This window comes from Temnothorax longispinosus, chromosome 9 (assembly GCF_030848805.1).
Source record: "Temnothorax longispinosus isolate EJ_2023e chromosome 9, Tlon_JGU_v1, whole genome shotgun sequence".
Lineage (NCBI taxonomy): Eukaryota > Metazoa > Arthropoda > Insecta > Hymenoptera > Formicidae > Temnothorax > Temnothorax longispinosus.
Window position 1 is genome coordinate 7,916,749 of NC_092366.1, and position 16,968 is coordinate 7,933,716.

The window sequence follows — 16,968 nt, forward strand, 5'->3', positions numbered from 1 at the left end:
CGCGGTTCGCGTAGCACGCAGTAAGACGTAAGTTATTCATATTTTCCATATCTTATAATGGTTCTAATAGTTACTGCATTCTGTAGTTCTGTCGGGCCACAGTGTGCTGCCTTTCGTCTCCTTTGATTCCCGCTGTCGAGTGCTGCGCGGATGAACGCGCACCTGACGTTCTTAAAATGCGAACTCTAATATCTGCGCTTGCGTTTCATATTTCTTCAGCTTTGTAGATTAGTGCGCTATCTACTGTGCCACGTTATGCTCTTACACAACAAGTTTTTCTTTAAGAAAATTGTGTTTTCTTTACATTAATTGATTCGTATTGTTTCCAAAAATAAAAAGTAAGGAATTTAAATTATAAATACTTAACAAAATATTATGTCACAATACTACTGTTTCCAAAAATAAAAAGTAAGGAATTTAAATTATAAATACTTAACAAAATATTATGTCACAATACTATAACTTTCAAGTCTATAACAAGTTTTTCTTTAAGAAAATTGTGTTTTCTTTACATTAATTGATTCGTATTGTTTCCAAAAATAAAAAGTAAGGAATTTGAATTATAAATACTTAACAAAATATTATGTCACAATACTATAACTTTCAAGTCTTATAACTCGAAAAGTACTTAATGAAAAAATACTTAATTATAGTGTTTTGGAAAGCTCTCAACATAAGCTATAAGAATATGCAATAAAAAATAGGAAGTTCTATTTAAGAAACTGAAGGTGTCCTTGACCTGACCTTAACGATGCCACCCAAGGTCAAATCAATGACACCATCTTATGTACCCCTTGAAACCATACAACTTTTGTCTGAAACATTTTTTTTTTAAATGTTGCGTTTACGAATAAATCGGGTGATACGGGTAGTCTGAGACACCCTGTATATATATGTATATGTACATGACATTTTACAAAAATCAATTCCTAAATCGCGATCTCACATTAAAGATAGTTGGTCCTTTGTGAGGAAGATTGTGAATGCTAACATTGATACCGACGAAATCCTCATATCGCTTGATGTCACGGCTTTATTCACTAACATCCCGAAGGAGTTGGTTTGTAAAGGGGTGCAGAGGAAACATAATAACACCATTAATCTTCAAAGAGACACAGAGAATCTAAACGCTGTTTATGACGGCGTCATCTCGTCAGTTTAATTGTTTATATTTTATCGTATTTTAGTATTCCTCGGGGTAACCTTTCTGACCCCTTGATTCTGCTCTCTTTGTCGTCAGCGTTTAGTCTCCTGAGTACTTCCACTCGCATGACACGGCACATCGGATATTCTCTAACTGTCCTAACTGAATATGCATAATTATGGATTTCTGAAATATTCATTTATTCATAATGGCGCAACAGTCCTAGTCGGACCTGGGGCTCCCCCAAAGTCATGTGCTTGTGGTGCGCACGCAGGTTGTACACAAGCACATGGAACCTACAGTTTTAATGCCGAATTCGAACGGCAAGTAGAGGGGGTTTTGAGGCAAGAGATACTCCTGACGGGCTGTCATTCCGTCGAGGAGGAGAGACAAGCGTTACAATTTTATTTATTTTGGTTCTACCAGGACTGGATTCGAACCTGAGATCTTTGGTTTAGCAGACCAGTGCGCTGTCTGCTACGCCACGCTCGCTCACAATATATCATATTATTATAAAATTTAATGTATAAAAGTTGTATAATTATCTATAATTGAAATACTATAATTGATTGCATAAAAATGATATATAATATAATATATAATATTTCTGATATATAAGACACGTAAGAATCGATCGTCGCATTCTCTCTCCACATATTGGTTTTATATAAGTAATTTTCCTGCAGTTGTGCTTTGTGACCATGCTGGAAGATTCCCATGAACACAAGGACGTCTTTGATTGACATATGACGAGTCAAATTGACGATTAGGTATTGCTCTCTATTGACTATTTTATATTTATTTATGGTTTTATACATTGCGATGTTCCTAAATTTCAGACCGCACTTGAGAAGGGCTCAAACCTAGAGCCGAAACGTAGTGCACATAATTATATTTTTGCCAGATAGTCGAGAATAAAGAATTTATTTTGTTTTTAAAAACATTTAAAAAATATTTCTTTGCTACTTGGGATGTTATCTAACTCTTTGGGACAACAGTGACGCTATACAATATTTAATCAAAATGTCAAAGAAAAATTCAGAAAGTTAATAGAACAGCTTCCAGTAATATTGTTTTATCGTTTTATTATTACAGAGATAATCGTTTAAATAATTATATTGAAATAAGCGCAGATCAGAGAATTGCGTTATGCGTGATTAAAGCCGTACGGTTTCTTGAGAATGTTGACCGGACAGTTAAATAACTGGAATTATTAGTATATGTTAAAATAGTTCTTGGAATATTAAAGATATTAAAGATACTTTACATATTCTGTTGAAATATTCATCATATTCACAATAATTTAAATCACTTATTTGCTTAAAGTAATTAAATCATAATGTATTTTTGTTTCTAGGAAAAGTACCAAGATTCTATGTCTTCAAATCCTTATTTACTTCTAGCACTTGATTGTTACATTATTTATCAAATATTAAGAACTTTAAAACTTTATGTCAAAAATTTATCAAGAAACTAATAAAATATTATAATCCGATACGACATCATCGTCGAAAATTTAGAAAGATATACACAGAAAAAAAGGTTTTACTAAAATATGTAAAAATTTATAGTTAGCTATACATATGAAAATAATAATGTTGGAACATCAAAATAATTATGTAGGTTACTCGAGCATAATAATGTTGCAAAAAGTTTCGACATATTTGCAATTAGTTTGTGTGTACATAATTAGAATTATTTACATGAACAAACATAATTATTTTTTTACTTATTTCCAGCTAAATTTTTAAGTACTTTAACAAGACCATTCCCTGCATTTCATGAACTTCTGTGTGCTTACTGCATATAAGAAATACATAAGAAAATAGTTTTAAGAATAAAGAGGAAATCATGGCCACTGTTCTATAGCATAAATTGTTGTTGCTAAATTGAAGTATTTTTTATACTCGATCTTGTCCTTCGTAATATCGTTAACAAACTGCCCGCCTGCTCCATAATTGGAAAAACAGTGGAATTGATGATTCCTCATTGGCAGAGACGGAAAATCATATGAATATTTCATAAACTTTAACCTGTAAAATTTAAACCGTTATTCGGTTATAATTAAAATTTATTACTTTAATTTACTTTAAATTAATAATTATAAATACTCATTTTGACGGGAGCGGAGAGATATAATTACAATAAAATTAAGGAAAACGCCGTTAAATGGTCTAGATCTTGGTTGCCTAATAACAATATTCGCGTGAATTTATGTACAATTTGTGTTAAACTAATGATTTGTGTTAGTGTAATTAAATTAACTATATCAGTATATTCATGTGATGATGTTACTCTTCAGTTTAAGTGAGACTACGTTTTAAGACCAAAAGTAATGGCGCGCAGTTTGCTAGAACGATGAATTGTACATAAAGTACGCGAATAATATTATTAAACCGATCCCTGACAGTTTAACAACAGTTTTCTTTAATTTGATTGTACATCATATGCGATCGTATCCCACTTAGTTATTGCATTGATATAATTACACTAGTTAATAAATAAGAAATTAAGATTTCTAATTAATGATAGTCCTTGTTGGCGATAGAAGATAGTAATTTGAAGATAAATAGTCTGTGTTATATCCAATTGCACTACCATGATATAAAATATTTACCGAACCGTAACGCACTTCTGTGTCCAATAGATTTGGTGTTAACTATTGTGCCAACAGCTATCAGATCTGACTCGAAATACATGTTGTGATATTGAAACCATCTAGCGAGATCGATAAATGACGACACCCGCGGCGGATATTGTCCCGGCATAATGTTTTGCGTCATTCGTCCATTTTTTATCCTAAGAACGCCACCTAAAGCTGCAAGACCAGACATAAAAGACAATATAAACATTTTTTGTCTATTTTTTTAAACAAAATATAATTAGATTAGAATGTTTCTTACCAACAGTACAATTCTTTTTTTCACAATAACGTTTGTAAAGAATGCCTTGCATTATTGTTATAATATCTAAATTGGATTCGCGACCCTTGGCGCGCACTCTAAGAACATTACCATTTCTGCCCTCGCTGACAAAAAAGTTGCCTACAAAAGAGCACATTATTTGATAGGGGTCAGTTAACATTTCTATTCTGCTCCGTCCGTTATCTGCGAAAGCGATGCGACTCGCGTTCGTGATATTCGTAGGTGCTCTGTACACCGCGTTCATTATAAGCTACAACAGTAGTCGTGTTTATGAAAAATAAACATAAAGAGATAAGATAAGAATAAACTAATACTAATAAATTGTAACATAATATCACTATAGTATTAAAACAATGGTAGAAGAAAATAACAATAAATCAATAAAAATAATGCGCAATTCATCGCACAATTTATTATCTTTCTCTATTCTATTAATAGTAATATCATATTAATATTATCAGCCTTTTGCGTATATAAGAATATGTAATACATACGTGTCCGTTGTAAGGCATGTATGGCTTTGCAGCATAATCAGATCCGATGATGAAGGAATCGTAGGTGGTTAATGATAATATTTCCCGAAAATTCCATTTTGCGGTATCATACTGCGGAGTTGACATAAAGTTCGTATAATTACCGACTTCTATTATTGATGCATTGCCACTTAAACCTGTAGAATTTTATGGAAACTTGACTTCTTGATGAAATATTACGAATCTTAATTATTTAGATTTCTTACCTACTCCGGCAAGATTGAATGGTTCTCCGGTTAAACAAGGGCAGGCAGCTACGTCAATCGTCAACTTTTTAAACATGAATTTTATTTCATTTTGTAGAGCTATAATTATTACATATACTACGTTTACGTGAGCGTTACTTCTGTAGTAACTTACGATAATTCACTCGTTTACGCGGAGTAAATTATCGTAAGTTATACTACAAAATCCCGTTTACGCGAAGGAAAATCCCGTTTACGCAAAGGAATTATCGTAAGTTACTACAGAAGTAACGCTCGCGTAAACGAGTAATAGTGACTGAGACATCAAATATTATATGGCTTAATTAAATTAACATTATATGCATACTTGTTGCGACTTCCGAAAGTGTAATATGCCTCAAGTATCCACGCTATATGGTAAACTCGAGTCACGTGGTCTCTCAGAAACCAATCACAGCCCGAAAAGCCAGGGCCCGTCAGCTGCCGGCAGGTCTCAATAAACTATCTCTCTCGCACTTATGGCTACGCATAAGACTTTCTTGTTGCATTCAATTTAAGTCTTTATTCGCGTCAGGGAATTATTAAATACCGTTTAATTTGTCTGGCGATTTACACGTATTTTTAATATTATTTTATAAACATGCTATAAAAATTTCAGAATGCCTAAAGTATATTTTTGAGGTATAATTATTAAATATATTCGGGGGGGGGGGGGTCAGGTTATACTTTAAAACCCAAAAAATAGTCTGGGATTTTTATTTTTGGGTTAAATAGATGCTAAAATTCAAGATTAAACAAATTTCAAGTTGCCTAAAAGATATTTTTTTGATTTATTTTTTTGCAAATGTCATAGGTTGCGCAGTAGCGAAATAACCGCAAACCCTCTGCCTGACTCAGAATTCTAGAGATTCACCAATTAATAAAATATTATTTTTTTGTTATTTAACTTGCCCAAAATACATTCCCTAAATTCGTCGTCAGCTTTTGGACTATTACAGGCACGTCTATCCTTTCGTATAAGTTCGCACGAATATGAGAATGATATATGTAAGTCACTTTGTCAAGAGCGTTTCTCTCAAACAGATAAAAGAACAGTATTAACAGTAAAAGATCATAGCGGTCATGAGTCAGTGGTAATAGATAAATATAACTTTGCAAGATCGTTAAACTTTCAAATGTCATAGAGAAGTACGGTAGGTAAAATAGACCGATTTCTGTCTAAAAAGTGTAACGTAAGTTATATACATGTAATCTTGTGTTCTTTGGGTCGCTGAATAGTGAATACAATGATAGAATAGATTTTATTCGTCTGAACTAGAGCTCCCGATCAGAAACGTGTTTTAAAATACACGGGTAGCGTGACACGTGTAGTCGTTTTACACGTTACACCTGACACGGGTCACCGCGGGGGTACGCACGTACCCGTGTATTTTAAATTACCCGCGTGTATGTTTGCGTTCATGTGTCACGCACTCGAACGTACTTTAACATATTTATATTTATAAAATACGCGCGACCAATTAATCCTATGTCTTAGCAAAATGTCAGTCTGGGCTGCTGAAGGCACTCGGATGATGTTTTTGAACGCTCTGTTTGTTTATTTCATTATTCCTTTCTCGTTAGCGGTAATCTCCGTTTTATCCATCGCAATGTGATTCGTTCAACAGTTTTCTGTACGTCAGAAAATATTTCTTCGCCTTAGTTGGTGTAGCTAGTAAATTACTTTTACGACAGTTAATCACTATTTTTTGATTAATATGAAGAAAAGTTGGGTATGGAAATATGCTCATCGAGAAAGAGACAAAGCACTTTGTGATTTATGCACCGATAAAGCAAACAATGAGTTTTCCTGCCGCGGTGGTTCGACCGGGTCATTAGGCCGGCATTTGTAGGGTATTCATGGAAATATTTAATTTATATTTAAATAAGGCATATTTATTATTGTATTTTAGTTGTTTTTTTATTAGTCAATTTATTATTACTGATATCGTACGTTACCGTATACGTTACCATATTATATTACATAAATTTGTAATAAATTATTTAAAATGTCATATATGCTATATTATATCATTTTATCTTTAATTTTTTATTTATCAATGATTTTTTCTACCTAAAAAAGTACTATTTTGATCCTCCTAAATAATTCAATTTTTTTGAAGATATCAATCTGTACTATTTTTTTCTTGAACACTTCCCTCTGAAGTAAAAAACCATGAGAGCATTTTTTATACTGCACAAAAAATTACTTTTTAAAGAAATCCATCTCTTTCCTTTATTCTTATTCAAAGTTTATTACAAATAAAATATTAAATAAACAATGTTTATCAAAATGACTATAAACTGTACAATGTAGACAGATGTTTTGTGAATTTTTTTAGATTTTTAAAAATACATACTTTAAAGTAGGAAAAATAACGTCAGACGTGACAGATCATGTGTGAACTAGGAAGGTCTAAAAAAAATGTATAACTTGCCCCTTGTGCCAACGAGCCCCGGTCTCCCTTATTGAATGGCTAATAAACGGAAATTTATATCTGTTTGCAATTTAGAAAATTTTTATTTTTAAAATTTTAAATCTATATTGTTATTATAAAATACAGATTTTAAAATTTCAAGTTTTTCTTGATTCAATGGTAGTTAACTTTACTAATTTAAAATAATCTTATTTTCTTTGTTAAATATCTAGTAAATGTTATGTCATGTAAAATTAGTGTAAAATTTGAACTTTCTTACTTATTTATTCATTAATTTTAATATTTATTTATTGATTTATTGATTTATTAATTTATTTACTAATTTATTTATTCGTGTTTTTAAAACACGTGTAACCCGCGTATCCGTGTAATACACAAGGGTACACAATACACGTGTTTATACACGTAAATGCTAATTACACGTGTAATGCGTGTACCCGTGTACACGTGAAATAAGGAGATCTAGTAAAAACCCCAAAAATGAGTCATTTATGACCCCTATTTTCTATATATTGTTGTTTTGTTTTTTTACAGTATTTAGTTGTAGATCACATAATGGAATTCATTTGCCTTTAAAATAGGTAGAACAAAAAGTCTCAATAAAATCAAAATGATGACAAAGTTACCTAAAAAATTTTACTTTGCTGTCTATTTTGAATTTATATCGTGACTTGCTGTTCTATCTCGGATATTTTTAACTGTACTGTATGTCATAGGTCGTAGACTTATCAGTGAAGCAAATTTAATCGGCTCGTATATAAACGACCTTTAATCATCGCTATCAATAAGGAAATACGTTTGCAATTTACCTTTAAATATGCGAAAATATGTCGTTAAACTTGTAGAAAAAGATTCTATGGACAGTTAGCAAATTATTTAGACAAATAAAACGGATTACAGTCTGCAGAAAATACGGAAAAAAGCTTCAAAATCGTCATATTCAGAAAACTGTAAAGCATGTTGGAGGAAATACTATGGTCTGGGAATGTTTTGTATGAGAATAGCAAATTTTATCCAAATTATGACGTCAGATGACTACATTGACATAATTAATGAAAAGAACTTTGCCCGTTTTGGGCTTTTCATGCTTAGTCATCAAACTTATATAATTTTGTTGATAATAACGGTAATATTAACTTTAATTTGCTACTCTCTCTCTCTCTCTCTCTCTCTCTCTCTCACTGTGATTATATGTTAAAAAAAATAGGGGAAAAATAAGTTGGCTGAATAGAATAGGGAACGATATATCGGTGTACACTGGATGTATTACGTATAAGTCAATCACAGTTTCTCATTTTGAATATTGTGCAACGACGTTAGTGACATGGATAAAACGCAACTGAATCGATTGCAAGTGGCACAAAACCGTTCCATGAGAGTCATTTTACAATGTTCGCAATATACTAAGATAGAATTGATGCTGCAAACTCTTAGATTTATAAATGTAAGACAGAGGCTGCTGTATAATGTATGCATTTTTATTTTTAAGATAGCGCAAGAAGTATAATGCCAAAACATTTAACCTTTTCGGTACGGAGAGTGTCTATAATCACTGTTCATTAATATAACGCTTGCGGCGGCCGAGCAGTGCCCGGGAAAAAATATTCATATATGATCATGTATAATCATATATGATTGGCCATATATGGTCAGATATGGAAATTGGCCAGATCTGAGGATATATGATCTGGTATTATTGTATATGTTAATATCTGATCAGATATGATCAGGTATGATCAGATACGAACTGACACAGTTCAATCTGGACATATATATTTAAGTAAGTTTCAGAACATTGTTATATATTTTCAAAAGTTATTTTTTAAGTGTGCTACTTTATTATAAAAGTGGACTCCACGATACAACTGATACAAAAATTGTGCCGCTTCATAGCGCAAGACAGTGTCGTGTCTTTTGATACCATTCTTATAACACTGTTGGTCAAATTTTAAATACGAGAAACAGATCCCATCGAATGCCATCTATCGGATACTTTGAGATGCAATATCTGATCTGATCATATATAATCTTATATGACTATATAAGTTCATATATGATTATATATGATTTTTAGTTTAAATTATAAGATATTATGTTTGCAAAATAATACGATTAATATATTTATTTATAAGAACTATAATATACATTATATAACAGTTTTTTTCACGAAGGTAAAATTTCATTGTTTATAAAAATATTTGATAAAAATTAATATGTCAATTAAAAAAGATTAAGTGTCTTATGCAAAATTAGAAAAAAAGAAAAATTTAAAATAACACAAGCAATGAGATGCCGTTTTTGGTCGAAGTGGATCTGGGTGCTTAATAATATTCACAATATCAATTATTATTAAATATATTTTTCAGTTTTTTAAACTGCGTGCCAATATGGACTTTGTCGGACTTAAAACACATATATATATATATATAAACGCTCTATATATGGGCATGTAAAACTTATATCTGTTTATATCTCATTTATATATGTTCATATACTGTCAGATATGAATATTTTTTCCCGGGATGATATAAAATGTCCGGCGGGAAAAATATTCATATCTGACAGTATATGAACATATATAAATGAGATATGAACAGATATAAGTTTTACATGCCCATGTATAGAGCATATATAATCATATATGGTTATCTATCGCCATATATGATTCTGATCACCATATATGATTATATATGCTCTATACATGGGCATGTAAAACTTATATCTGTTCATATCTCATTTATATATGTTCATATACTGTCAGATATGAATATTTTTCCCGGACATTTTATATCATTATATCCCAGTCTGGTCATATATACATCGCGTCTTGTCATATATGATCATGTACAGTGCCGATATAGCTATGTATGACCATATATAATTATATCTGATAATACATGGCCAAACATTCTTTATATACGATCATGTAAGGCCAGATACGATTATGTATAGTGTAATATCTGCTACACATAATAATATGTCTGACCATATATGAACTTATATGATCAGATCTTGTGTCATGTATAATATACGATCTGATCATATATGGCAATAGATAACCATATATGATTATATATGCTCTATATATGGGCATGTAAAACTTATATCTGTTCATATCTTATTTATATATGAACATATATGAACATATATAAGTTTTACATGTTCATATATAAATATATACTGTCAGATATGAATATTTTTTCCCGGGTGACTATAGTCACCGTCCACATGTTGCTCACTGCGGCCGAACAACTTGAAATGTTAACTTGAAATGTTTCTGTTGATAAATTTTTTAAATGTTTTTATTATTAAGTTTTTATTACATATAATAATTGAAGGCGTTAAACGTCGAGTGCCTATAGCTTTCTCCGGCCGAGTTGGTATATCGGCAGATCGGCGCTTCGGTCACTGGAGAGCCGTTCGCGTCCCGGTCGCTCCGTATATCGAAAAGGTTAAATAGTAGGATAGAAATACCGTAACAGCACAGAAAGAATCTAAGAACAATCTGAGATTATCGCAAAAGTATATTGCGGTAATTTCAGAAACAATTTTATTACTATTGCGTACTGCGATTGACGAAGTACTTTCTACGAACGTTCGAATTGTCCGCGGTACCTTCTCTCATTTAATTTCACCACGATCGAATGTCTACAGCTTGAGGACAGTTGCAGGAAATGATGAAAACGGAAGGTTTCAATCGATCATTTATATATACGCAGCCAGTTATGTTAGGTTATTAATTTCATAATTTTACTTTATTATAAATTGATGTTTTTATTAATATAAAAGTTTTTTTTACACATACTACACAAAGCAACGTGTTTGTTACATTTACGGAAAAAAATTTTATAATGTCGCGTTCAGCGAATTCCTCTGTTACACTATCGCGCCATGTATATAATTTCTCTCAAACGCGGGTATTTCGCGCATCTCATCCCTGCCTCCCTCTCTTATAGCGCGTATCACCGATTAACTAGCGTGCTCGTGAAGAGCCGTGAGCGATAACACAATCAAATTCAGTTCGGAGTCTAATCCATGCATGGCTGCACGTGAAAACGACGACGTCTCATTCCCCTTCGCGACTCGCCAGCTAAGCGTATAGTTTAATAGTATTACTATATCGCGCGCGCATTCACGTTTTACATTTTCATACGATAATGCAATATGTGTTCCTCTGCGGAATTTCCAGTACAGAAGATACATTTACTGTTCACCTTCCGAAACGTAGAAAATAAATACTAAATCAATCAATAAATAATAATCGCAATTATATCGTAATACTCTATTTCTCCTAAGTATGTTAAGGGGATCCTGCAGTGACTGGCGAACTTCCTCGATGTCGATAATGTCAACCTTTCTAATTTTGTTTTCCCTATATCTGTCTTTGTCCAACGAAATGACATCTGTCCTTTTTTTCGATTGCTCGCCATCTCTCGCAAGATCCGGCAACTACTGTTGCTGCTCTTCTTGTCATTTGCATCCGTATTTGCATTACTAAAATAATTTTTCGATGGATCTTTTTTTGTACGCATTGAATCTTACTTCTACTTGCACGATATTATTCCTACATGTTTTCCCAAGGGCAGATGATAAAAATTATGTATGTATAAACTGCAGAATTTTTGTTTTAAACAAATATTGTCGTCAGGTGACAGCTGCGTATGTGCCCAAATAAGTAATATTTTTAATTTTTTGGTGTTTTTGATATAAAATCGCGTTTTCTACCCTAGATTTTTGTGCGTACTTTAATTCTAGACCAAAAACTTGCAATTCTGTAAAGCCAATTAAAAGATCCATCGAAAAACGATAATGTCGGTAAATCATACGGCTGCAGGATCCCCTTAAGGGGATCCTGCAGTGACTGGCGAACTTCCTCGATGTCGATAATGTCAACCTTTCTAATTTTGTTTTCCCTATATCTGTCTTTGTCTAACGAAATGACATCTGTCCTTTTTTCGATTGCTCGCCATCTTACACAAGATCCGGTAACTACTGTTGCTGCTCTTCTTGTCATCCTGCATCCGTATTTTCATTACTAAAATAATTATTAGATGGATCTTTTTTTGTACGCATTGAATCTTACTTCTACTTACACGATATTATTCCTACATGTTTTCCCAAGGGTGAATGATAAACATTATGTACGTATAAACTGTAGAATTTTTGTTTTAAGCAAATATTGTCGTCAGGTGACAGCTGTGTATGTGCCCCAATAAGTAATATTTTTAATTTTTTGGTGCTTTTGATATAAAATCGCGTTTTCCACCCTAGATTTTTGTGCAGACTTTAATTCTAGACTAAAAACTTGCAATTCTGTAAAGCCAATTAAAAGATCCATCGATTAACGATAATGTAACGATAATGCAGGATCTCCTTAATACGCTATTAAAAAAAAAAAGTCATAGTACCGCATGTTTAAATTTATACTTATTTATATATTGGCTTACTACACGGTGGACATTTTTACTATCTTGCAGGAATGTTCGATAATAATCAGATTTCGACACCGTGACATTAACGTGTCACGGAATTCACGAGAAATACAAAATTCACGTGAAAGTTTCTGTGCCAATCGGTGATCGATATTGATAGTGGACGCTGTCACGTTAAAGGAAAAATAAAGCTAGCTTTGTTGCAATCACCGGCCGCTTGAAATATATCTCTCTCTGCCCACCATGTAAATCGGAAAGAAAAAAAGTTTTGAAATGTATAGGACTGATTAAAAACGCGTAACACGCGATCGACGCGTCTACGAATGTCTAAATGCATCTTACAGTTAAACTTTAACTTTTAGATGCGTGGCCTTCTAATAGGATAAATTTTCAAATCAAATATCGATAAAAGACAGCGCCGGATCTTTCTTAGAATTTACCTAAGAGGAAAGAAAAGGTCTCAAAGTCCCACGTTTTCATACATCCAAGAGTTAACGATAAAATCGTATTGCATACATTTATATTTGATCCGTTACGCAATCTGCTTTTGTTCGCAAATCAATTCTTCCGTGGGAATCGGTCCTCTACTGATACCTTTTTCTTCGTCCGAGACGCCTGAGATACAAATGTTTACCACATCGCCTTTTGAGTTTGATTTACTAGTGTCGCACGGTTTTTTTCCTAGATAAAGAAAAAGAACGTTTTTTAAACGTTTTTTTGTCGAAAAAGTTGTTAAAATAAGCATTCTTAAACGTTAAAAAAATGTTTAATGTTGATAAAACATTAATTTTATTAACAACTAAAAGTTGTTATTTTGCCCTTTATTTTGAATTTATCGTGACTTGCTGTTCTATCTCGGATATTTTTAACTGCATTGTATGTCATAAGTCGTAGACTTATCAGTGAAGCAAATTTAATCGGCTCGTATATAAACGACCTTTAATCCTTCGCAGAACACGTGTAATTCTGCTGCTTTTGTCGACAACCGGAGTCTTTTAAGCCAGTAAAGATTTTTTAAGCTGTAATGGTGCCATAAAAAATCTGAAAAAATTCAAGTACACTTTCAAAGGCTTTAAGAATCTATTTATACCGTTAAATATGCCTGATTCTTGTTTGGGTTTTTTTTATGAATTCGTAAAATTCAAAATGGAAATATCGATTGGGTCTTGAAAGCCTCACGTGTTTTGCGAAGGGTTAATCATCGCTAGCAATAAGGAAATACGTTTGCAATTTATCTTGAAATTGCGAATATGTCATTAAACTTCTGGAAAAAGATTCTATGGACAGTTAGTGTTGCGCAGGGTTATATTTAATAACAAACGTCGTGCTTGTGGTTAAAATACACGTGTAATTCTAAGAACTGAATACAATAGGCAGTCTTTTATCAAAAGAAATCAACGAAAAAGGCATACTTTTAAACAGAATGACTTTTACACACTGCAACGCAACGTATATGCTCCCGAAGTGTCCGACTAGAGGTCAAAGTGAGAAAATTTAATTTGAATTTTATTGTTTACGAAGATTCTTGCGACATATATTGTTCATATAATTTATAAATTACGTATCAAAAGCAACTTGGGAACGCGGCACCTGTATTCTGGAACTATTTCGATTGTATTCTGATCACGGTCTGTTAGAAGATTGTAATTCTAAAGTTGGAATTCTTTAGTTGTTTTTTACATTTCTTTTCTAGGGAAAACCGAATAATTTCCGAAATCCATTCTAAACAGTTTTATATGCCTTGGAGTGATTTTTACACCTAGTGTCAAAAAAAAATGAAACTCCCGTTATGGTAATTTTTTTCGAGAGTCTATATCTACCTTTCAGTTGAAGGTTCCGAGACCCAATCCGCAAACTTTAGAATATGTACATTCATGGGGTACCGACCTATTAAAACTTGCTAGGGTATAGAACTCACCCTGGGTGATCATTTACGTTACAAAAATTAATAAAGTATGATGAGATTTTATATTATAAATTTGAAATAATAATATGAGTTTAAATGAGGTTGAGTACATATAATACTTTTATATATGTACCTATATGTTACCGTTAGAACCCGAATTCCGTCAATACCCGATTTAACTAGTCAAAACTGGTTTTATCAAAAGCCTTTCGTCAATAGTAAATTACTAATTACAATAGTATTAACTGGTTAATTCTGGAAATAATCAAATGTATTTGACAATACCGGTATTCCCTAAAAAATTTTCAGTTAATACCCGTCCTGACGAGTTAAAATCAGTTTTAACGGAGCACACCCTTGGGAAAATTTACTTTAAATAGTTTAAATAAAGTTAAGGTTTTTAAAAGTAATCTTTAAAATATAAAAGTTTACTTCAGAAATTTTTAGTAATATAAAGTGTGTAAAAAATTAATCTAAAGTAATCTAAAAAATTTTAAAGTATTTTAAAACTGACTTTGAAATAATCTTAGAAAATAAAAGGTTTTAAAAACTGAATTTAAAATAGCATACAGGTACTCTAAAAGAATAGAAAAGTAGCTTTAAAGTAATTTCAATAAATTTTAATCGTAAGAAAACATTAAACTTTAAAGTTTTCCTATGATTCTCGATCTTAAGTCTAAAGTTACATAGAAGTAAACTTTTAAGAAGATTTATCTCATGTGGTTAACTTTAACGTTTAAAGTTATAAGGTTAAAGTTATAAGATTTACAATTATAGAGTATAACTCTTAAGAGTTTATTATTTCCATTGCATCTGGAAATTTTAAAGTGTTCTTAAGTTTTAAAGTAAGACATAAACATTTGTCTTCTTTCATATGTCTCTCCTTATCAAAAAGAGAAGATTTTCTTTAGTTTTTATTATATAGTTTGTTTCCATTGAAACAAGCCGAGTCGCTTCGTATAAGAATTCCAAGTCAAAAACAAAATTGTATTAAAGATTTTAATATCAAGCAGCATGTTTTAAAATAATTGCAGTGTTTTAATAAATGGAGCCGCAAATAAGCAATACACTTAGAAGTAAAAACACAACAACTTTTGTTAGCAATTTTTTAATTTAGGTGTCAAGCATACATAGTTATCATTTTTGCAACTAGTGAACCGAATTATCAAAATTATTGCCAATTATTTATTAAAGTTGAATTAATTTGATTATTCTCCTATCATAATAAATAAAAATTAAGTGAGCAAGTAAAAACTTGCACTTTGCTTTCTCATAGTTTTTAAGTGTGCAAGTACACGGAGAGAACTTTTTGTTATATTTTACTCTTCAATTCACTACAAACTTGGGACAACTTGGCAACCAAGGAATTTTAAAAATACAAAAGACATTTTACAAACAACGTGATAAAAATTACCAAGCAGATTGGTAAATTTTGAAAAATTATTGAAATTTCCTAGATATATCTGAGTAAAATTAATCAAACATACTTTATATTTTAATGTAATAGATATTAATATTTTTATTATGATAGATATTAATCAGAATAGCTCGCATAAAATTCTTGGTTGGTACATGTTGTCTTACAACTACCATGACTTCAGGGTAAATTTTAAGAGAAAATTCTCTCCGTGTAGAAACCTGCACATTGCTTCCTCATAGTTTTTAAGTGGGCAAGTAGAAACTTGCACATTGCTTTCTCATAATTTTTAAGTATGCAAATTATAAATTTGAACATTACTTCCTCACAGTTTTTAAGTATGCAAATTATAAATTTCAACATTACTTCCTTACAGTTTTTAAGTATGCAAATTATAAATTTGCACATTGCTTAATCAACACTTTATTTCGCTCATAAAACTTTCTCTTATGAGGAAGCCTGTTTTTTTATGCATAATTATTATTAGGTATTTATTAATTTGCCTTCCTCATAGAGGAAGCTTTATAAGCGAAACAAAATGTTGATTAAGCAATGTGCAAATTTATAATTTGCATACTTAAAAACTATGAGGAAGCAATGTGCAAGTTTCTACTTGCACACTTTTTTTATTGTGATAAACTTTATTGCGACTAATATCTGTTATATTAATATCTGTTATCCTATTACAAAAATCAATTAAATAATTAATGTTTTTACTGAAATGATCCCTACTAATTGCGGATATTTCTTATTTCCATTTTGTTCAATCGGTTAGTTAATTCTTCCACGGCAGTAATGTGCAACTTTCTAATTTGCACATTTTTAAATTATTTTTTAAAATTCTGTATTGCGTTGTATTTTGGCACTCAAATAAGGTAGTACAATCCTTTTATTTACTCTCATTTTGATAAAAATTTATACATTGTTTTTGATTTTAAGGAAGTTTTAAT

The 16,968-nt window shown here is 31.6% G+C and overlaps 1 protein-coding gene across 3 annotated transcripts; it reads right to left on the reverse strand.

Annotated features, from left to right (window-relative positions):
- Positions 1–918: 918 nt before the first annotated feature.
- Positions 919–7,405, reverse strand: LOC139819401 (ester hydrolase C11orf54 homolog). 3 transcript variants are annotated; one of them, XR_011733711.1, is made up of 5 exons: positions 4,808–7,405; positions 4,563–4,738; positions 4,048–4,188; positions 3,762–3,962; positions 919–3,177 (listed from the first exon to the last, which is right to left on the reverse strand). XR_011733711.1 is itself a non-coding variant. In XM_071788711.1 (5 exons), the coding sequence occupies exons 1-5, from the start codon at positions 4,881–4,883 to the stop codon at positions 3,173–3,175; spliced, it is 714 nt and encodes a 237-aa protein (XP_071644812.1). In that variant the 5' UTR covers positions 4,884–7,405; the 3' UTR covers positions 919–3,172. The 3 variants fall into 3 exon arrangements, 2 of the variants coding, with proteins under 2 accessions (XP_071644812.1, XP_071644811.1); XM_071788711.1 differs by having other exon boundaries at positions 3,777–3,962; positions 4,048–4,318; XM_071788710.1 differs by having other exon boundaries at positions 4,048–4,318.
- Between the last annotated feature and the right edge of the window lie 9,563 nt (positions 7,406–16,968).